Source organism: Spermophilus citellus, assembly GCF_964194105.1.
Source record: "Spermophilus citellus genome assembly, chromosome: 7".
Lineage (NCBI taxonomy): Eukaryota > Metazoa > Chordata > Mammalia > Rodentia > Sciuridae > Spermophilus > Spermophilus citellus.
The window spans coordinates 160240424-160264085 of NC_138188.1; the positions used below are offsets into that span (position 1 = coordinate 160240424).

The 23662-nt window shown below is 37.2% G+C and overlaps 1 protein-coding gene across 5 annotated transcripts in view; it reads right to left on the minus strand.

Annotated features, from left to right (window-relative positions):
- The window catches only part of BRWD1 (bromodomain and WD repeat domain containing 1), a 129729-nt gene that overhangs the window by 46446 nt on the left and 59621 nt on the right, over positions 1-23662 (minus strand). For all 5 annotated transcript variants that reach the window (XM_081301309.1, XM_081301307.1, XM_081301306.1 and 2 more), the window contains exons 21-25: positions 22323-22454; positions 13124-13218; positions 10623-10812; positions 9286-9411; positions 4380-4487 (exon numbers count right to left, since the gene is read on the minus strand). In XM_081301309.1, coding sequence (XP_081157435.1) covers positions 4380-4487; positions 9286-9411; positions 10623-10812; positions 13124-13218; positions 22323-22454 — 651 coding nt within the window. The remainder of the gene's footprint in view (positions 1-4379; positions 4488-9285; positions 9412-10622; positions 10813-13123; positions 13219-22322; positions 22455-23662) is intronic.

The following is a 23662-nucleotide window of genomic DNA, read 5'->3' on the forward strand; positions in this document are numbered from 1 at the left end:
CCTCTGGGTGTGGTGGTGCACACCTGTAATCCCAGTGGGTCGGGATGATGAATTCAAAGCCAGCCTCAGCAACTTATCGAAACACTAGCAAGCCAGTGAGATCCTATTTCTAAATAAAATACAAGATGATCAGGGGATGTGGCTCAGTGGTTGAGTGCCACTGGGTTCAATCCCCAGTACAAAAAAAAAAAAAAAGAAAAGAAAGAAAGAACCTCTGAATAGTAAAAGCATTCTTGAGCAAAAAGAAAAGAACAGAACTACCTGAGGTCAAAGCTATCATAAGCAAAGCAGCTTGGTATTAGTATAAAAACAGACACACAGATCAATGATTTCATACAGAATCTAGAAGTAAAAACACATCCAGCCAACTGATCTTCAAGAACATAAACCAGAGGGGGCTGAGGTTGTGACTCAGTGGTAGAGCATTGCCTAGCATGTGTGAGGCACTGGGTTTGATTCTCATACATAAAGGTCCATTGACAATTAAAAAAAAAAAAACTGGCTTTGGGACAGCACAGTGCCACATGCCTGTAATCCCAGCTGCTTGGGAGGCAGAGGTAGGAGCATCCTGAGTTCAAAGCCGGCCTTAGCAATTTACTGAGGCACTAAGCAACTCAGTGAGACCCTGTCCCTAATAAAATATAAAATAAGGATGGGGATGTGGCTCAGTGGTTGAGTGCCCGTGAGTTCAATCACCAGTAAACCCCCCCCCCCAAAAAAAAAGAACCTATACTGGAGAAAAAACAATCTTGTCAATAAATGGTGCTGGGAAAACTGGTTTTTCACATACCGAAGAATAAAAATAGACTATATCTCTGACAATTAAAAAAAAATTGAACTCAAAATGGATTAAAGATTTAAATATAAGGCATGAAACTACTAGAAAGAAACACAGGGGTTAACACTTCAGGACACTGGAATGGGCAAAGACATCTAGGAGATAACTCCAAAAGCGCAGGAAACAGATGTACAAATAGACAAACACAATTAGAAATAATAAAGCTTCTGCACAGCAAAGGAAACAAATCAAGGGAGCAATGAGAACCTGCAGAATAGATGAAAATATTTGCTAAATGTCCATTTGTCATAAGTTAATAATCAGAATACCTAAGAAACTCAACAGCAGTAAGACAGGAAATAAACCTAAACAGACATTTCTCAAAAGATGACAAATGGTCAATATGTATACAAAAAAATATTCAGTATCAACTACGAATCAGGGAATATGAACCAAAACTGTAATGAGATATCATCTCATCCCAATAAAAATAGCTATTATAAAAAAACAAAAGATAATGAGTACTTGCCAACATGGAGAAAAGGAAATTCTTTTTTTTTTTTTTTTAAAGATAGAGTGAGACAGGAGAGAGAGAGAGAGAGAGAATTTTTTAAATATTTATTTTTCAGTTTTCGGCGGACACAACATCTTTGTTTGTATGTGGTGCTGAGGATCGAACCCGGGCCGCACGCATGCCAGGCGAGCGCGCTACCGCTTGAGCCACATCCCCAGCCCGAGAAAAGGAAATTCTTACACACTGTTGGTGGAAATGTACACAAGCAGTCAAATGATCTCACAATTCTACTGGATACAAATCCCAAACAAGAAGAATCAAGTGAAGAGAGACCTGCACGTCTATGTTTATCATCGTACTATTTATTCAACAGTAGCCAAGAAACAGAAACAACCTATGTTCAACAATGCTGGGTGGATTTTTGAAAAAGTAATATAGATTCCAATGGAATAATATCCAGTCATAAAAATGGATGAAATCCTATCATTTGCAAAGGTTATATATAGAACTGGAGGACATTAAGTAAAATAAGCCAGGTACAATGAGACATACTACATGATAAAACTCTTCTGTGGAAACTAAAAGGCATATCTCATAGTAGTTCAGAGTACAGCAGTGGTTACCAGAAGCAGAAGAAAAGGGGAAAAGGTTGACAAATGGATACCAACTTAGGTAGACAGGAGAAGTAAGTTCTGGTGATGTACTACACAGTAGCTAGACAGCTAGAAGAAAGCATTTTGAATGTTCACAGATATGTTTACCCTGATTTCAATGTTATACACTGTATGTATGTATGTATGTATGTATGTATGTATGTATATATGTATTGAAATACCACTGGTACCTGGAAAAATGAAATATTAGATGTGATTGTTATACCAAACAAAGTATTAAGCACAGTGAATTCTCTTTTGCAGCAGTTACATTCCATGAAGCGCCTTATACTGGAATGGAAGGAACACTGGATCAGAGTTCCAAAGGCAAGCCCATGTTAGACTCCCAGGAAACTCTGGTCACCAAACTGTAGTGAACTACAGAACATAGCACCACTTTTTTATGTGTTTGTATTTAAAGGCAGATCTTCAAAACACACACATACACACACACACCATACTGTAGTAAACTAATGAACACAGTACCACTTTCTGTGTTTGTATTTAAAGGCATATCTTATACACACACACACACACACACACACACACACACACACACGATTGATTCCTCAACACTGAACTCACATGGAACAACACTAAAACTCACATCATCAGAATGACACGGGGCTAATACATATGTTCGCCCTATGTTACACCATAGTCTTCCTGCACTAGGAACACCTGCCAAAAATCAAGGGCTGGGGATGTGGCTCAAGCAGTGCCGCACTCGTCTGGCGCTGGGTTCGATCCTCATAACCACATAAAAATGAAATAAAGATTTTGTGTCCACCGAAAACTAAAAAACAAATATTAAAAAAAATAATAATAAATAGCAAAATCATTGCCCCATCTCCCAAAATAATTATAAAACACGAGAAACATGTGGCAGTAAACACACCATGACACGGATTTGTGCTTGTAGCACAAGAACTGAAACAAGATGGCAGAGGATTACCTTGTTCAACCTCATCCAGGAATATGTTATATTCATCAGGCAATTCAAATTTTTTGCCACTCTTAACACATCCAGGAATGACTAAAGAGCTCCATGAATATTGATTTTAGAGTTCTAAATAACATAGCAAGTATGTTATTTGCAAATACCAAGTCCATGAATAATGAGGACTGATGCAGTGAAATGGACTTAAGCCTCCATATGCATTTAAAAGCCAAATGTATAGGAATAGGACTGCTATGATGAGTAAAACTGTGAGAACAGCCATCTTCATAAAATAGTTTTTTGCATATCAAACTACATGAACATATTTTCTAAATGCCCATAATGCTGCTCCACAGATAATCACTAACATTCTGATGTTTTTTCTTTTCGTTACAAATGTAATCAACTATGAAATCTTACTTAAATTACCACAAAACTTCACTTAACATTACGATTCTCCTCTTAATCCTTTGTGAAAATTCAAATACCTTACAAGCTTTGATTGCAAGAAGTTGATGTGCAAACGCACCATGGCTTGCTTCAATCAAATGACTTGCTATGGTAGCGTAGATTTTTCTCCCCAATTTTTTATTTTTATAAACAATGAAATGGAACATTCTTCATAAATTTATAAATCTTTCTGCTTATTTTCTAAATTACCAGAAGGAAAACCACTAATTTAACAGGTCTTAGAATCTTTCAGCTTCAATTTCTACTGCCAAAATACTCTCTGGAAGGCCCAGGTCATCCCATACACTCTATCAGCAATTTAAATACATTATCAAATCAAAATCTTTGCTACTTACTGAAATAAAGCATTTTTTTATTAAAATAAGAAAAGATTATGTAACTAATTAAGTATTGAAAAGGTGAAAGCTATTTCCTTATTTATGCATGAAGTTAAAATTTCTATTTCTTCCCTTGAAACTTGCATTTCTTCTTTCTAAAACCTGTTAAGTACCAGTATTTTTAATACAAATAATGCCACACACTGCCTTTCTGAGAGATTCTACATTATTGTATTTAACGTTTGTACACTGTAACTTTTTTTAATTCTTTGTTGCTGTTGTTGTTGTGTTGTTGTTATTGTTATAAAGCATCTCTCTATTTTTTTATTTTACTTGGTGATGAGGATTGAACCCAGTGTCTCATACATGTGAGGCAGGACCTTTCAGCCTGACCCTGCACTGCGACTTTTTAAAAGTGAGGGGAGGGGGACCACTAAGCTACAACCCCAGCCCTTTTTATTTTGAGACAATCTAAGTTACCCTGGCTGGCAGCAGTGAATCCTCCTTCCTCGACCTCCCTGGAAGCTGAGATCACGGGTGTGCACAACCAAGCCCAATTCCCTGGGTCTTAAGACTTGGCAGGCAAGAGCAGAAGAGCAGAAAAGCTTTAAAGGAGAGAGAAGTATGCTTCCAATAGGTTTTTAAGTAGATTTATAAAAATTTAACTGTGTGTTAAGTTAGCAATTTAATAATACCATCAACTTACCCTTAGATCCATTTTTCTCCATGGCTCCTTATTAGGATTGAGTTCATAGATGTTATTTCTTCTGACAGCTTCAATATAAGCTTCATGACCCTGTCGAAAATAGATTACCTACAAAAGAGAAGTATACATTTAAAAATTAGCAGAGATCACCTCACCCCAACTGCAGTAGGGGCCGAGCAGAGCCGCCGCCCGAGCCCGCAAGGTAGGCAGACCTGCGACAGAATCCCAAATCCTAGAAGCCTACAGGACGCCGAATGTGCAAAATCATAAGAGATCCACACCTAAACACATTATAATGAAGATGCCCAGCATACAGAATAAGGAGAGAATCTTAAAAGCTACAAGAGAAAGGAAGCAGATTACATTTAGGGGTAAACCAATCAGGATAACAGCTGATCTGTCAACACAGACTCTGAAAGCTAGAAGATCCTGGAATAACATATTTCAAACACTGAAAGAAAATGGGTTCCAACCAAGAATCGTGTATCCAGCGAAATTAAGCTTCAGGATGGAAGATGAAATGAAAACTGTCCACGATAAACAAAAGTTAAAAGAATTTGCAGCTAGAAAACCATCTCTTCAAAACATCCTTGGCAAAACATTACAAGAAGAGGAAATGGAAAATAACAATGAAAACCAACAGTGGGAGGTAGGACAGTAAAGGGGGGAAAATAATCAAAGAGGAAAACAAACCATGTTTAGTAACATAAATAAACAAATATGGCTGGAAGAACAAACCATATCTCAATAATAACCCTAAATGTTAATGGCTTAAACTCACCAATTAAGAGACACAGGCTAGTTGAATGGATCACAAAACAAGACCCAACAATATGCTGCCTACAGGAGACGCATTTGATAGGAAAAGATATACATAGACTGAAGGTGAAAGGTTGGGAAAAATCATATCACTCATATGGACTTCGGAAACAAGCAGGAGTGTCCAAACTCATATCAAATAAAATAGATTTCAAGCCAAAGTTAATCAAAAGGGATAAAGAGGGACACTACATACTGCTCAAGGGAACCATACACTAACAAGACCTAACAATCATAAATATATATGCCCCAAACAACGGTGCAGCTATGTTCATCAAGCAAACTCTTCTCAAGTTCAAGAGTCTAATAGACCACCATACAATAATCATGGGAGACTTCAACACACCTCTCTCACCACTGGACAGATCTTCCAAACAAAAGTTGAATAAGGAAACTATAGAACTCAATAACACAATTAATAACCTAGACTTAATTGACATATATAGAATATACCACCCAACATCAAGCAGTTACACTTTTTTCTCAGCAGCACATGGATCCTTCTCAAAAATAGATCATATATTACGTCACAGGGCAACTCTTAGACAATATAAAGGAGTAGAGATAATACCATGCATCTTATCTGATCATAATGGAATGAAACTGAAAATCAAAGATAAAAGAAGGAAGGAAAAATCATGCATCACTTGGAGAATGAACAATAGGTTACTGAATGATCAATGGGTTATAAAAGACATCAAGGAGGAAATTAAAAAATTCTTAGAGATAAATGAAAACACAGACACAACATATCGGAATCTATGGGACACATTGAAAGCAGTTCTAAGAGGAAAATTCATTGCTTGGAGTTCATTCCTTAAAAAAAGAAAAAACCAACAAATAAATGATCTCATACTACATCTCAAAATCCTAGAAAAAGAAGAGCAAAACAACAGCAAAAGAAGTAGAAGGCAAGAAATAATTAAAATCAGAGCTGAAATTAATGAAATCAAAACAAAAGAAACAATTGAAAAAATTGACAAAACTAAAAGTTGGTTCTTTGAAAAAATAAATAAGATTGACAGACTCTTAGCCATGCTAACGAAGAGAAGGAGAGAGAACTCACGTTACTAGCATACGGGATGAAAAAGGCAATATCACAACAGACACTTCAGAAATACAGAAGATAATCAGAAATTATTTTGAATCCTTATACTCCAATAAAATAGAAGATAGTGAAGGCATCGATAAATTTCTTAAGTCATATGATCTGCCCAGATTGAGTCAGGAGGATATAGACAACCTAAACAGACCAATATCAATTGAGGAAATAGAAGAAACCATCAAAAGACTACCAACTAAGAAAAGCCCAGGACCGGATGGGTATACAGCAGAGTTTTACAAAACCTTTAAAGAGGAACTAATACCAATACTTTTCAAGCTATTTCAGCAAATAGAAAAAGAGGGAGAACTTCCAAATTCATTCTATGAGGCCAACATCACCCTGATTCCAAAACCAGACAAAGATACCTCAAAGAAAGAAAACTACAGACCAATATCTCTAATGAACCTAGATGCAAAAATCCTCAATAAAATTCTGACGAATCAGATTCAAAAACATATGAAAAACATTGTGCACCATGATCAAGTAGGATTCATCCCTGGGATGCAAGGATGGTTCAATATACGGAAATCAATAAATGTTATTCACCACATCAATAGACTTAAAAATAAGAACCATATGATCATCTCGATAGATGCAGAAAAAGCATTCAACAAAGTACAGCATCCCTTTATGTTCAAAACATTAGAAAACCTAGGGATAACAGGAACTTACCTCGACATTATAAAAGTTATCTATGCCAAGCCTCAGGCTAGCATCATTCTGAATGGAGGAAAATTGAAGGCATTCCCTCTAAAATCTGGAACAAGACAGGGATGCCCTCTATCACCACTTCTGTTCAACACAGTTCTCGAAACACTGGCCAGAGCAATTAGACAGACGAAAGAAATTAAAGGCATTAAAATAGGAAAAGAAGAACTTAAATTATCACTATTTGCAGATGACATGATTCTATACCTAGCAGACCCAAAAGGGTCTACAAAGAAACTATTAGAGCTAACAAATGAATTTAGCAAAGTGGCAGGATATAAAATCAACACGCATAAATCAAAGGCATTCCTGTATATCAGCGACAAATCCTCTGAAATGGAAATGAGGAAAAACACTCCATTCAAAATATAATCAAAAAATAAAATAAAATACTTGGGAATCAACCTAACAAAAGAGGTGAAAGACTTATACAATGAAAACTACAGAACCCTAAAGAGAGAAATAGAAGAAGATCTTAGAAGATGGAAAAATATACCCTGTTCATGGATAGGCAGAACTAACATTACCAAAATGGCGATATTACCAAAAGTTCTCTATAGGTTTAATGCAATGCCAATCAAAATCCCAACGGCATTTCTTGTAGAAATAGAGAAAGCAATCATGAAATTCATATGGAAAAATAAAAGACCCAGAATAGCAAAAACAATGTTAAGCAGGAAGTGTGAATCAGGCGGTATACGGATACCGGACTTCAAACTATACTACAGAGCAAAATGAAACTGAAAATGAAACTGAATCCCCTCCTCTCCCCATGCACAAAAGTTAACTCAAAATGGATCAAGGAGCTTGATATCAAATCAGAGACTCTGCGTCTGATAGAAGAAAAAGTTGGCTCCGATCTACATATTGTGGGGTCGGGCTCCAAATTCCTTAATAGGACACCCATAGCACAAGAGTTAATAACAAAAATCAACAAATGGGACTTAATTAAACTTAAAAGTTTTTTCTCAGCAAGAGAAACAATAAGAGAGGTAAATAGGGAGCCTACATCCTGGGAACAAATCTTTACTCCTCACACTTCAGATAGAGCCCTAATATCCAGAGTATACAAAGAACTCAAAAAATTAGACAATAAGATAACAAATAACCCAATCAACAAATGGGCCAAGGACCTGAATAGACACTTCTCAGAGGAGGACATACAATCAATCAACAAGTACATGAAAAAATGCTCACCATCTCTAGCAGTCAGAGAAATGCAAATCAAAACCACCCTAAGATACCATCTCACTCCAGTAAGATTGGCAGCCACTATGAAGTCAAACAACAACAAGTGCTGGCGAGGATGTGGAGAAAAGGGTACACACACTTGTTCATTGTTGGTGGGACTGCAAATTGGTGCAGCCAATTTGGAAAGCAGTATGGAGATCTCTTGGAAAGCTGGGAATGGAACCACCATTTGACCCAGCTATTCCCCCTTCTTGGTCTATTCCCTAAAGACCTAAAAAGATCATGCTACAGGGACACTGCTACATCGATGTTCATAGCAGAACAATTCACAATAGCAAGACTGTAGAACCAACCTAGATGCCCTTCAATAGATGAATGGATAAAAAAAAATGTGGCATCTATACACAATGGAGTATTACTCTGCATTAAAAAATGACAAAATCATAGAATTTGGAGGGAAATGGATGGCATTAGAGCAGATTATGCTAAGTGAAGCCAGCCAATCCCTAAAAAACAAATGCCAAATGTCTTCTTTGATATAAGGAGAGTAACTAAGAACAGAGTAGGGATGAAGAGCATGAGAAGATGATTAACATTAAACAGGGATGAGAGGTGGGAGGGAAAGCCAGAGAGAAGGGAAATTGCATGGAAATGGAAGAAAACCCTCAGGGTTATACAAAATTACATACAAGAGGAAGTGAGGGGAAAGGAAAAAAATAATACAAGGGGGAGAATTGAATTACAGTAGAGGGGGCAGAGAGAGAAGAGGGGAGGGGAGGGGGATAGTAGAGGATAGGAAAGGCAGCAGAAAACAACAGACACTAGTATGGCAATATGTAAATCAATGGAAGTGTAACTGATGTGATTCTGCAATCTGTATACGGGGTAAAAATGGGAGTTCATAACCCACTTGAATCAAAGTGTGAAATATGATATGTCAAGAACTATGTAATGTTTTGAACAACCAACAATAAAAAAAATATAAAAAATTTTTTTTAAAAATAAATAAAAATTAGCAGAGAGCTAAAGAGCAATAGAAATTTTATGTTCTGTATTCACATTTTTAAATTTTATTATTCTCACCTCATCACCCATCTGAGGAACGAAGGGAGACTTTCGAAGTGTGGTGTCAGTTATCCAAACTGGAGGATGAAATTCATATAAGTGTTCCATGCTTACAAGCTCTGTTGGAGTCATCCTCCGCAAATTCTGCCAAGGGGAAGAAAACAAAGCATGGTGGAAAAGAAGGGGAGAACATGCATTGAGAAACCAAAGAAGCTTCACCATTCAGAATTATTGCTTAGCATCCCCATCTAATGATTACTTTTGGAGGGCGGGGAGGGGTGCTAGGGATCAAATCCAGGGGCACTTAACCACTGAGCCACATCAGTGGATGTGAATCCAGCCTTTTTATATTTTATTTTGAGACAGAGTGATTTCACTAAGTTGCTTAGGGCCTCACTACCTTCCTGAGGCTGGCTTTGAACTTGCAATCCTCCTGCCTCAAATTCCCAAACTCCCCAGCTGCTGAGATTACAAGCATGCACCATAATGCCCAGCCCAATTACAGCACTAGTACTTGCCTCATCAACCTACACACAAGAATGTTATCACTTCTAAAAGCATTAAAGACCTACCTAGTTTTTTTCCTAAAATCACCTCCTGAATTTCTTTCAGTTTTAGAAAGGCATAAAAATCAAGTCTACTTCTCAGAACTGTAGAGATGGAGAAGTATTAATAACTAAAACAACTTTTCCCAAAATAATTTTACTTTTATATTTTACTCCTCCTGGCCCCTAACACTCTTACTAAATAAGGGCTAGTAAGTAGCTAAATTGTAGAGTGTCTGCCTCACATCCACAATGTCCTGGATTCTATCCCCCACACTGCAAAAAAAGATGAAAGAAAGAAAAGCTCCAATTTCTCAAAGATTTTTGGTTACTATGTAAGGACAAAACCACCCTGTATAAAATAGAGTTGGTGGGGTTGTGGCTCAGTGGTAGAGCACTTGCCTAGCATGTGTGATGCACTGTGTTTGATTCTCAACACTGCATATAAATAAATGAATAAAATAAAGGTGCATCAACAACTAAAAATATATTTTAAAGGGGGGGGATTGGGGTTGGGTTGTGGCTCATCAGTAGAGTGCTCACCTAGCACAGGCAAGGCCCTGGGTTCAATCCTCAGAACCACATAAAAATAAATAAGTAAAATAAAGATACTGTGTCCAAAACTAACTAAAAATTTTTAAGAAAAAAACATAGATGTTACTTTTAAATACATTTTTCTTACCTTTTTTTTTTAAGTTGTTGACCTTTATTTTATTTTATTTATATGCAGAGCTGATAATCAAACCCAGTACCTCTCAGATCCTGGGTACCTGCTCTACCACTGAGCCATGATCCCAGCCCCCTTCTTACCTCTTTTTTAGGTTTGCTTTCCTTCTTTCTCTTCCGTCTTCTTTTTGGAGGAGATAAATTCTCAGCAGATATTTCATCCTCAGAACTACTACAAAATCGGGTAATTCGTCGACGGCATGATGTTCGCAAAGGAGGTTGCAAGTTGATTCCTGCATCAGCTGTCCAATCAGAGTATCTAGATGAAGAGTCACTGGCAGAAGAGAATGTTAAGTTGCATAGACCAGAATCTAAAAACTAACAGCAAGGTATCACTAAAGGGAAGAAAGAGCAGGTAAAGAGGAAAGGAAGACCTCATAAGATTTAACTGAACATCCTGCCCATAAGACAAAGAAAGACTGAAATGGACAAAGGTCATGACAAAAAAACCTTCACTGACACTGGAAACTAGAAAAAGGAATGTAAGCCTGAGGGTTTTTAAGGTTTTGGGGGGATTTTTTGTTTTGTTTTGTTTAAGTATACTATAGATGACAACTAATGGAAGGCAACTTCTGTTACCAACAAATGCCTTCCAGGAAAAAAGAGGAGAGAAAAAGGTAAAATGGGAAGAGTAAAGATTGTACAAAAACCTATGAGCTGGGTGCAATAACATACATCTGGAATCTCAGTGACTCAAGAGGCTGAGGCAGGAGAAACACAAGTTTGAGGTCACCCTCAGCAACTTAGCAAGGCCTTAAGCAACTTAGGGAAACCCTGTTTTGAAAGGAAAAATAAAAAGGGCTGGGGATGTGGCTCAGGGGTTAATTTTCCCTGGTTCAAACCCTAGTACAAAAACAAACAACAACCACAAAAAAACCTAAGAGAAGCCCCAGCCCAATGCTGGAGAAGGCTGACGCATGAGGTACAGGCTAGTAATTTTAACTGGCATCAGAAGCTATTAAAGGATACATTGAGAAACCCAGGAATTCATAGCCTCATCAAACGAAAGGCTTTAAGTGGTTAGTTTCTTGCCAACTGTGGAACTCTCACTGACATGACAGAAACCCAAGAAAGGAGTTAATAATCTTAACCACACCCTAGAAGACAAACCAAATCAGAGGAACTAGAAATACAAAAACTAGCCCTTAGCCCACAATTAGCTTCACCAAATACAGAAAAGAATAACATCTCCCCTGGGCCATCATTTGGCCCCACTTCAACCACGAACCTTTCAATCTATAACACACACACTCAAAAGCACATTTCTCAAAGTTGTATAGTATAAACTAATTGCTTTATAGAACAAATCAAGTAAAATTGGAATAAAAGAATGAATAAAGACAAACAGAACAGTGGTTGGCAGTGGGATAATGTGAAGTACTGCAGTTCATAGGTAGTTTTCAGTGCTTCAAGATTACAGGATTCTGGAGATTAGTTGCACAACAGAGTGAAAGTCAACATTACTGGGGCTGGGGTTGTGGCTCAGCAGTAGAATGCTTGCCTAGCACATGCAAGGCCCTGGGTATGATCCTCAGTACCACATAAAAATAAATAAAATAAAGGTATTGTGTCCAACTGCAACTAAAAAATAATAAAAGAAGTTAACATTACTGAACTGCATATTTAGTACGGTTGGATTTTGCTTGTTTTGGTGGAGACTGAACCCAGGACTCCACATATACCAATGAGCCCCATCCCAACCCAAGATAGTATCTTCATGTTCTGTATATTTCATCAACATTAAAAGAAAAAATTTAAACAGTAAATAATATTTATGTTTTAAAACACTGCTCCAGGCCAGGTGTGGTATGACATACCTATAATCCTAGCAGCTAGGGAGGCTAAGGCAGGATGATCCCAAATTCAAAGGCAGCCTCAGCAACTTAGCGAGACCTTAAGCAACTAAGCAAGACCCTGTCTCTAAATAAAATATTTAAAAAGGGCTGGGAATGTGACTCAGTGGTTAAGTGCCCTTGCATTCAATCCCCAGTACAAAAAAAAAAAAAAAAAAAAAAAAAAAACCATCATCATATAAAACACTGTTCCAGCTCCTAACCACAGTGGAGTAAAGTAAGCCAAGAGGGAGAGAGTATAAGACTACGGTTTGGACCAAGGAAATATCAATGTAAAGAGATAACAAAAGTCTTTAGTCTGAGTCATATTTTGGTGGGAGAATTTTCTAGACATGGTTACGGTTAGGTTGTATAGAGAAGAGAAGAGAGGAGGACTTTTTTTTTTTTCTTGAATAATGTCCAGATTTTTGCTTTGATCAGCTAACAAGAAAAGCGTGACATTTACCAAGATAAGAAATCAAGGTTGACAATCTAGACCTACAAAATTTGAATCCCCAAATTAAATAAAACATATACATTAATAAAAAAAAAATACTAATGGTTTTACCACACATAAACTGCTGGGCCAAATGCTACTGTCAAACATGCTCAGAATATTTCTATACCTATGAAAAGCTAAACGTTAATCTGTTTCACAGTTGTTAACTGTTGCTCCTTGAATGTCTTCAAATTACCTTATGTCCAAGACTATGACTAATATGCTTCAAAGATCAAAATAATTAAGAACAATACCTTGAACTTTCAGTATAGCTTTCACTTTTTCTATCACTCTTCCATTCATCTTCTTCTGATGAATAAGAACCTTCACTTTGATCACAGGAAGTCTCCTAATTTGAGAGGAGAGGAAAAAAGTCTTAATCCCTTTAAGTTAAATGACACATATTTTAAAAAACTAAACAGTCATCACAACAATTAAATCATTTAATGACTATAACAACTGGTTTAAGAAAAATTTAAAAACTTTTTTACTGCATCCTGATGCTTATCAAGGCATACACAAAAAGAATATTTAGGAGATTGAACACTGCCGCCATCAGGAAAGGTGGTGGTACAAGGCCAGCCTGGGGGAAGTCGGCAGTTCATGAGGATGTCTCAGGGATCTGGCTTCAGCTCTGCTCGCAGGTGAGCAGTGGCATCTGACTGCTACGCTCTTTTTGATCCCCTGAGATGTGTGACAGCATCATTTCATATAGTTATTCACCACCATGGTAATGTTCATTAGATCTTTTGCCCATTTTGAAACTGGGTTGTTTCCTTACTGATACAATTTTAACAATACTCTGTATATTTGCAATACAAGTCTTTTATCAGATTTGAGTTTTGCAAATATTTTCTCAACTGTGGTTTGTCTTTTCATTCTCTAGCAGTTATCTTTCCCAGAACAGTTTTTAATTTCAGTGGAACCCAAATTATCCAAGAATATCTAGATTTTATTTTATCTTCTAGAAAGAAGCCTTGTAGCTTCACATTTTACATTTATATTAAATTTATGATCCAACCTGTGTTAATTTCTGTGAAAAGTCAGTGCATACACTCACTTTTCAGTTATTCCAACACCACTCACTGGAGACTATGCTTTGTAGAAAGTTGTCTCTGCACCTTTGCCAGAGATCAGCTACCTGTATTTGAGTTGACTTATTTCTGGACTCTTTCCATTGTTTCAATTATCTATTTGTCTATTCTTCCACCAATAACCATGGTTATTGGTGTAGTTTCACAGTAACTCTTGATGGGAGTCAGTACACCAGTCCTTTAATTTGTTCTTTAGTGTCAGTTATCCTAAGTCTTTTCTTGGCTCCACATAAACTTGAAAAATCAGATAGTTCGGCACATTGTGGAGGTTTTGCCTATCTCTAGGTGGTGTGTTCCACCTGGACAGCTGCAACCAGCAGTGAGGCCTCCCCAGTGCCCTGGCATCCCGGGTGACTGTAAAGTGCTAATCAGTTATTTCTGAATATAATTGAAACAGAAAACAGGAAGATGGCGGCAAATCCTTCAGGATAAGCATTCCCCTACCCAGACCTGCTCTTAATAAGGACTTCTGGGATCATGCAGAGCAGCAGCATATTACAGCCCAGCAGAAAACAGCTTTGCAACATGCTCATGCACATTAATCTGGATAATGAAGAAAACATCTGTGATGAAAATGACTTTGTAATACTAAATGCCAAAGCTATTCTCATTCAATGCTGTGCACACTGTGACAACCAGAATTTTGGTGAACTTAACATTTTTTTTTCTTCTTGAAAACAAAGGGATATATTAAGTGAAAGCAAAGGAGAGGGGAAAGTAGGATGATGAGAGCTTTAGAAACTGTTGTCTGAAAATCTGATTATGCTGCATGTGACTATCTTTTTTGTAATACATTTGATTTTTAGCTCTAAATTGGACTCTGAATTGGATAGTCATGTAAAATCAGCCCCTAACCACTACACAATGTTATGTCCACAATAGCCTTGCAAGAACCATTTGTAGTATTTAACTTTTAAAAAAATAAGGGTGCTACTGAAAAATGTTAACGCATAGGATTAAATAAGTTAGGTTTATATTTGTCATCCACAGGACTGATGTTGTATATAGCTTTCAAATTTACAGTCAATGTATCATCCAGAAATACTGTGTAAATGCATAACTCTTGTATTATTTTTTAAAAAAATAAAACTATATTTACCAATCAGTCTTAAAACCTCTTTTATAAATATATACCATTATAAATGATGCTACTCATTATAAAGAATGTAGTGGCTTAAACATTTATTTGTACATGCTCTTATCTGGTGTTACTACATAAATGGTATGCCTGTGTGGTTTCATTGTTCATTTTTTATCTAATTAAGAAGTAAAAAATAAAAGAAAAAAATCAACTGTCAATATTCACAAAAATAACTTTTTGGGATTTTGACTGGGATTCTACTGAATCCATTACATGATGCTAGAGAAAACTAACTCACAAGAATGTGAGTCAACAGGAACTCACTCACAAGCGATGGAAATGTAAAACAGTACAACTACTTTGGAAAACAACTTGGTAATTTTTTACAAAGCTAAACAGAGTCTTATCACATGATACAGCAATCACACTCCTTGGTATACCCAAATGAGCTGAAAGATTATGTCCACATAAAAATCTGCACATGGGCCAGGTGCAGTGGCTCACATCTGTAATCCCAGAGGCTTGGGAGGCTGAGGCAGGAGGGTCTCGAGTTCAAAGCCAGCCGCCAGCCTCAGCAACTTAGAAAAGCCCTGAGCAACTCAGAGAGACCCTGTCTCTAAATAAAATATAAAAAGGGGCTAGGGCGCTGGGATTGTGGCTCAGTGGTAGAGTGTTCGCTTAGCATGCTTGAGGCACTGAGTTAGATCTCCAGCACCGCATAAAAATAAAATAAAGATATTGTGTCCACCTAAAGCTAAAAAAAACAAATATTTTTAAAAAGTGGGGGGAGGGATAGGGAAGTGGATCAGTAGTTAAGCATCCCTGGGTTCAATCCCCAGTCCCCCCACCCGCCAAAAAAAAAAAAAAAAAAACATGCACATAGATTTTTACCAACTTTATTCATAACTGACAAAACCTGGAAGCAACCAAGTATATACCTCAGGAAGTGAATAAAAAAGCTGTTACATCCAGGCAATAGCATATTAATTATATTTTGTTAAAAAGTAAACAGCTATCAAGCCATGAAAAGACCTACAGAACACTTTTAAGTGCACACTGATAAATGAAAGAAGTTAATCTTGGCAAAGGCTACATGCATTATGATTCCAATCACATAATATTCTGAAAAAAAAGCAACTCTATGGAGCCTTAAAAAAAAATCTTGTTCTGAAAGAGTAACTGCTCAAAGAATAATGGAAAATGGTTTTTTGTTCTTGTTTTTGTTTTTTAAAAAAAGCTCGGTGAGAATCTCCACTGACCAAAGATAACTTCATCACAAAAAGCACAAAAAGTAGTGGACAAGAGCAACCCAATGATCCAATATGAAGCAATGAGCCCTAAGACATTAAATAATTAATGCCAGAAAGACAGAAGTTCTTCCACGTAGTAGAATGCCAACTAGTAAATGTTAAAGGAACTACGGGTGGAAAAAATTTACCATTTACAGGTATCATAGCAACAAATTCAAACTAGAATCACCAATGGCCGCCAAACCTGAGCCCACGCTGAATATTACAAGAGAATTCCTTAATTAAAAAGGAGAAAAAAAGTAATTTTACGATAGCTAAACCTAGCAGACACTACCTTAACCCAAGTGGTCAATAATGGGATAAAACAAATCGCACAACATCTGATGCCAGGTGTTGAGAAGAATACATGGCCACCTGTGGCACTACTGCAAAAAATGCGCACTCATAAAAACTACTGGTCAGAAATGTAAGCATTACGACAAAAACTGAGGGGCTGGGGATGTGGCTCAAGCGGTAGCACGCTCGCCTGGCATGTGTGCGGCCCGGGTTCAATCCTCAGCACCACATACAAACAAAGATGTTGTGTCTGCCGAGAACTAAAAAAAATAAATAAATATTAAAAAATTCTCTCTCTCTCTCTCTCTCTCTCTCTCTCTCTCTCTCTCTCTCTCTCTCAAAAAAAAAAAAAAAAAAGACAAAAACTGAGAAACTATACTAGGGTGAAGGCAACTGAACAGATGAACTGACTACTAACACATGACTTTTGGTTTTCTTTTGTTATCAAGATTATAGGTACCAGGCTGCGGTTGTGGCTCATGGTATAGCACTTGCCTACCTTGTGCGAGGCCCTGGGTTCGATCCTCAGCACCCACATAAAAATAAAAATAAAGGTACTGTGTTCAACTAAAAAATAAATGTTGGGCTAGGGATGTGGCTAAAGTGGTAGCGCACTCGCCTGGCATGCGCAGGGCGCTGGATTCGATTCTCAGCACCACATAAAAATAAAGATGTTGTGTCCACCGAGAACTAAAAAATAAATATTAAGAAATTCTCTCTTTAAAAAAAAATAATAATGTTAAAAAAAAAAAAAGATTCAGGTACCAGTAGCAAAATGTGACAAACGCTGTAGAACTGATGCTAACAATAATGTATTAACATTTCCTGATTTGGATAATTATATCAAGGAAAATGTTAAACAATATCCTTATTTGGAAACACACAAGGAAATATGCAGGTGTGGAAAAGCACATGACAATTCACTGTCAAAATGATTAAGGGAATGGGCTGGGGATGTGGCTCAAGTGGTAGCGGGCTCGCCTGGCATGCGTGCGGCCCGGGTTCGATCCTCAGCACCACATACCAACAAAGATGTTGTGTCCGCTGAGAACTAAAAAATAAATATTAAAAATTCTCTCTCTCTCTCTCTCTCTCTCTCTCTCCTCTCTCACTCTCTCTTTTAAAAAAAAAAATGATTAGGGGAAGGCTGTGGCTCAGTAGTAGAGTGCTCATCTAGCATGTGTGAAGCAGTGGGTTCGGCTCCCAGCACCACATATTAATTAATACTTAACTAAAGGTCCATCAACAACTAAAAAAAAATATTAGGGGACAAGGGAAGAATGGAGGAACGTTGGATTGGGCAGATGGGGGAGGGCGTATGGAGATGGGAAAGATTGTGGAATGAGATGGACATTGTTACCCTATATATGTACACGTATGACTGAACAAATGGTATGATTCTGCATTGTGTACAACCAGAGAAACGAAAAGTTGTGCTTCATTTGTGTACAGTAAGTTGAAGTGCATTCTGTTGTCATGTATAACTAATTAGAACAAATAAAAAATGGTTAGGGGGAAAATTCATATAAAATCAAGAATGACATCTTTAAGGGTAAAGAAATAGAGGAACTTTCTTAGAACTTTCCTTATATCTCAAAATTTGTTTACAATGAGAAGTTTAATTTCCCCAAATCCTCAAATAAACTGATGCTACAGGAAGGCAGGGCCACGTTCTAAGTTCACAGTGGCCTTGCATGTTTCTTTTCTTCTGGGGATTGAGCCCAGGGGTGTTCTACCACTACACTGCATCCTCAGTCCTTTCTAATTTCTTGAGAGAGGACAGATCTCACTACTTTACTGAGGCTGCCCTGGAACTTTCGATGTTCCTGCCTCAGCCTCCTAAGATACTGGGATGTCAGGTATGGCACCACTGCCCCCTCCCATGGTGTATTTTTATATCAGTGTGGGAAAGTTAAAGAAATCTCATATCTATACCTGTTTCCCCATTTGTAAAAAAAAAAAAAAAAAAAAAAAACTGTTGGAGTACCTTAATTCCTACTTGCTGGAAGGATGAAATTATATATTATTTATAATACTTAGAACAGTGTGACTAGCATAATAAAATGCATTAATGTTTGTTCCCTTTCTGTAGCCATTGTCACAGTTAAACCCAATAATAATGGTAATTCTTGTACTTCCATGCCAACCCCGATAATCATACTGTACCACACAAGCCTCTCTAGAGGCTTACATACAGGCTTCTACGTAGGAGTCCCATGCTTCCCAAAGGTAACCTCCCACAACATCCACCATGTCATACAAACTCTTGAAACCTGAGTGGAAATGCTAGAACACAGATGACAGTAAAACAGTTGTTTCCAATACATGTGCTCTACTCATGAGGGTACGACCTCCTACCAATCCGAAACTGTGTAAGTCCTCATTTGAAACAATGGGAATAATCTGGTGATTCAATTCCATATATCATATCTTATACTTAGTTTTAGAACTAGTATACATGCAGAGAAAGGGGAAAAAATCATCCAACATAAAGACAGCAGAAAATAACTAACTAAAAGATTAAAATCACATGTAGCCATGTCACAGAGAGACAAATCAGACCTCAGAAAAAATAATGTTATATTGGAAACAATCGGGCCATGGACTTATGGTTCCCCCCTAGCACTTCCTGCTTGTGGAAGGCCACATAAGCCCTTGTGAGTTTCCTTCTGCTCATCTGTACAAGGTAAGGCGATGTTAGCCAGCCAAAAGGATAGGCCACAAACATCAGATAAATTTTGGATGAAATAAAATGAAGATGCTTCTGAAAACTATGGTGAATGTTTCATGCACCTATAAAATATTTCACAAGTTTCACCTAAGTTCTCAATAAATGCACAATGTCCCTAGGAGGAAAATAATATTGTCTCCTCTTCAAGATTGTGAAAAGGTTCAGAGATTAAAAAAAAAACAACTCTGATAGCAGATTACAGCATTCCGAGTCAACAAAGACCAGGTTTCTACCCTTAATTTCATGCTTTTTCCAGTAAGCCCTACTAACCAAATGTCAAGTAGATCAATCAATAAAGCTCACATTATAAAAGCTCTAAAATCAAAGTGTGCCTTAAAAAGAATATAGAAATGAGCAAATTCATAGATATCCTGTGAAAGACCAGAAAGGTGGCAAATAATGACTCGATGGTAGAAGTCAGCCACAGTGTAGAAGGAAGGACAGGCAATTTGTGTCCTGGGGCTTTAGAAAAACACACAGAGAATTTATTCATAACAGGATTAGTTCATTTTAACTGCTCAACTTCAAATCCCAATACAAAATCTACTGCAGAAAATATCTTCGGGTAGGTCTGAAGAAATGCTTTGAGAAGTACATGATACCACTAACACAGAATACAACTAAGTGTCAGTATTTGCTAGAAGCAACTGGACAGCATAAGACACAGCAGCCACCTGAGTGCTAGTTTATAGAACACTCAGGGGTCATATGGCTTTCTACGGAACTAAAGAGCACCCCACCATCTGAGCCCTAGGGGCTGAGATAGAAAGTAACAACCTACTGTGAGACTGAACTTTCAGATAATGAGCTACTAGCACTCTGACTCCAAGTCTAACTGATCCCCCCACTGGAGACAATGAAGTAACATATAATATATACCTCATGCTATTTCAAGGTGCTGGTAAATGTTATCATAAATTACCCAAAAAATCATTAAGAAATTGTTAAAATATGTTCAAAACACTACAATTAAGAAATACTATTGGGGCTGGGGATGTGGCTCAAGTGGTAGCGCGCTCGCCTGGCATGCGTGTGGCCCGGGTTCGATCCTCAGCACCACATACCAACAAAAGATGTTGTGTCCACCGAGAACTAAAAAATAAATATTAAAAAAATTCTCTCTCTCTCTCTCTCTCTCTCTCTCTCTCTCTCCTCTCTCACTCTCTCTTTAAAAAAAAAAAGAAAAGAAATACTATAAAAATACATACAATAAAATCATTATAAATGAAATTTTGATGACAAGAGCAGCAAACATCACTGTATATTAGGCACTATTTTAATCCTGGGACATTATGATCTACATTTACCTTTACAACCCCTTTGAGGAACCTCCTATCACAGGAACAGGCACATAAAGACTAAGAAACTTGCCTAGTTAGTGGAATTTGTATTATATTTAACTCCGAACACATGCATGACTACTATCCTACTGCTTTATAAAAGGAGATCTAAGTGAACGGATGGACCATGTGGAACATCTTATTGCCCAAAATGTTACTGAATCAGAAAACACTAACGTTAAACACTCTTCCCGAAAAATTGGTTTCCCAAAAAAATTAAAAAATAAAACTGAGGAGCTGGACACAGTGGTGCATGCCTGAAATCCCAGCGGCTCAGGAGGCTAAGGCAGGAGGATAAAAGTTCAAAACCAGCCTCAGCAACTTAGTGAGGTCCTGAGCAACACACCAGGACCTGTCTCTAAATAAAATACAAAATAGGGTTGCGGACATGGCTTAGTGGTTGTTTCCCTGAGTTCAACCCCGGTACCAGAGAGATAGACAGATAATTAAAATGAGAGCTGGGGACACAGCTCACTTGGTAGAGTGCTTGCCTTGCATGCACAATGCCCTGGGTTCAATCCCTAGCACCACAAAAAAAAAGGGGGTGGGGGGAGAATTAACAAGTGTAAGACAGAGAGAACTGGAACTCTCATACATTACTGATGGAAATATAAAATAGTACAGCCAATTTGGAAAACAGTCTGACAAGTCCTCAAAAAGTTAAAGAGATTTTCCAATGACCCAGCAAATCAGCTCTTAGGTATACACCCAAGAACTGAAGACATACATGCAAACAGAAACCCATAAACAAATGTTGACAGGCAGCACTGTCAACACAGGAACAAAAATGTCCACAAGCTAGTGAATGAATTAAAAAAAATTGTGGCATACATGCATACAACTGAATATTACTGGGTAATAAAGAATAAAATTGAGAGGCTGGGATTGTGGCTCAGTGGTAGATCCTCAGCACCACATAAAAACAAAGGCATTGTGTTGTGTCCATGTACATCTAAAAAATAAATATTAAAAAAAAATAAAATAAAATTGATACATGGCTTAATCTTTTTTTTTCACATGGCTTAATCTTAAAAAACATTACGTTATATGAAAGATGCCAGTCACACTATGAGACACAAAAACTAACTGCACAATTCCACTTATGTGAAATGTCCAAAATAGGCAAATCTACAGACAGGAAGAATGTTAGTAATTACCAAGAACTTGGGAGTAAGACAGGAAGTTAAGTAACTATAAATGGCATATGTTTCATTAAAAGTGATAAAAATGTTTAGAAATTAAGTAATGGTGATAATGCTATAGAATACTGAAACCATTGGATCATACACATATTTCATGTTTTTTGGAAACTTTTAGAAACTTTCAATTAAAAAAAAAAAAAAAAAACAAAATTCAAGCCTGGTGTGGTGGCATGAGCCCAAAGGTACTTGGGAGAGACAGTCAAGGAGAAAAAAGAAAACCATCACTGGAGACCAAGAGCTCAAGGCCAGCCTAGGCAGTATAGGAAGACCCCACTGCTTCCTCCCCAACTATCAAACCATGAAATTTCATCTTAATTCCTTAAGGATATTGTATTTTCACATAAATCCAGCATAGAGTCAAAGAACTGAGGCAAATACACTTAGGATTATCTTATGTATTTTAAAGTTACTCCACTTACCTGTCTTCCAGAACCTGAAGACTCATTTCCAGAGGATAACTCACACCGGCCAACATTTCTTCTACCATAAGTTGAATATTTACGCCTGCACGTCCTCTGTCTAGACTGTGATACCAAAACCATTGAATCCAACTGAAACAAAGAAACATACAGAAGAAAATCAACACCTATTTAAATAGGGAAGAGTGGGCAAAATGTAATCCTATCAAGTTCCCAAAATTACTTAAGGCAAAAATAAAAACTTAAAAAGGTACACAATCTTGAATAATAGATTTCCTACATACCATTAACTTAAACTTGGCACTTTTTAACTTTCAAGTGCTTTAGAAGACATGAAGAAAAGCACCTGAGATCAGCATTTTTCAAACTATGCTGTAATTCACTGATTTATAATGGGTTAAAGTAACAACTCAAAAGGGAAGCCACTTACACGTATCTCAGAAATTACAAAAACATTTACATGATGCAATAATCAAACTTAAGGAAATGTATCACTATTTGTATACCTAGATATAGACAAATATTTGAAATAATTCTCAAGCACTGGCTATAATTATTTACAGATTTTCAGTTTTTAGAAGAATTGCTGTTAGAGCTTTTCAATTCTGGTGAAAAATGTTAAAATCATATTTCTATCAAAAAAATAATAATTTTTCAAACTCTGCCAAATAAAACAACTACTATACACAATGGAGTATTACTCAGCCATGAAGAGGAATGACTTTATGACATTTGCCAGTAAATGGACAGATCTGGAGACTATCATGCTAAATGAAGTAAGCCATTTTCCTCCTCAAAAAAAAAACACAGAGGTTGAATGTTTTCTCTGATACGTGGAACCTAACCCACAACAAGGGGGGCAGGGAATTGAAGTTCAGTGGACTAGACAAAGGGGAATAAAGGGAGGACAGGAAAAGGAAAGAGTGGAATGAATCTGACTTAACTCTCCTACATACATACATGAATACACCACAGTGAATATCACCATCATGTACATCCACAACAAATAAATTAAAAAAAAAATGGGTAAATGGCAGAAAGATCAAGGGAGCAAGAAGTGGGGAGGGGGAAGGAGAGGTACTGGGGTCTGAATTAGAACAAGATATATTCCATTCTTGTACAATTATGTCAAAATAAATTCTGCTGTCATGTATAATTAAAAAGAACCAATAAAATTTTTTCAAGAGGCTGGGGATGTGGCTCAAGCGGTAGCGCGCTCGCCTCGCATGCGTGCGGCCCGGGTTCGATCCTCAGCACCACATACCAACAAAGATGTTGTGTCTGCCGAGAACTAAAAATAAATATTAAAAATTCTCTCTCTCTCTCTCTCTCTCCTCTCT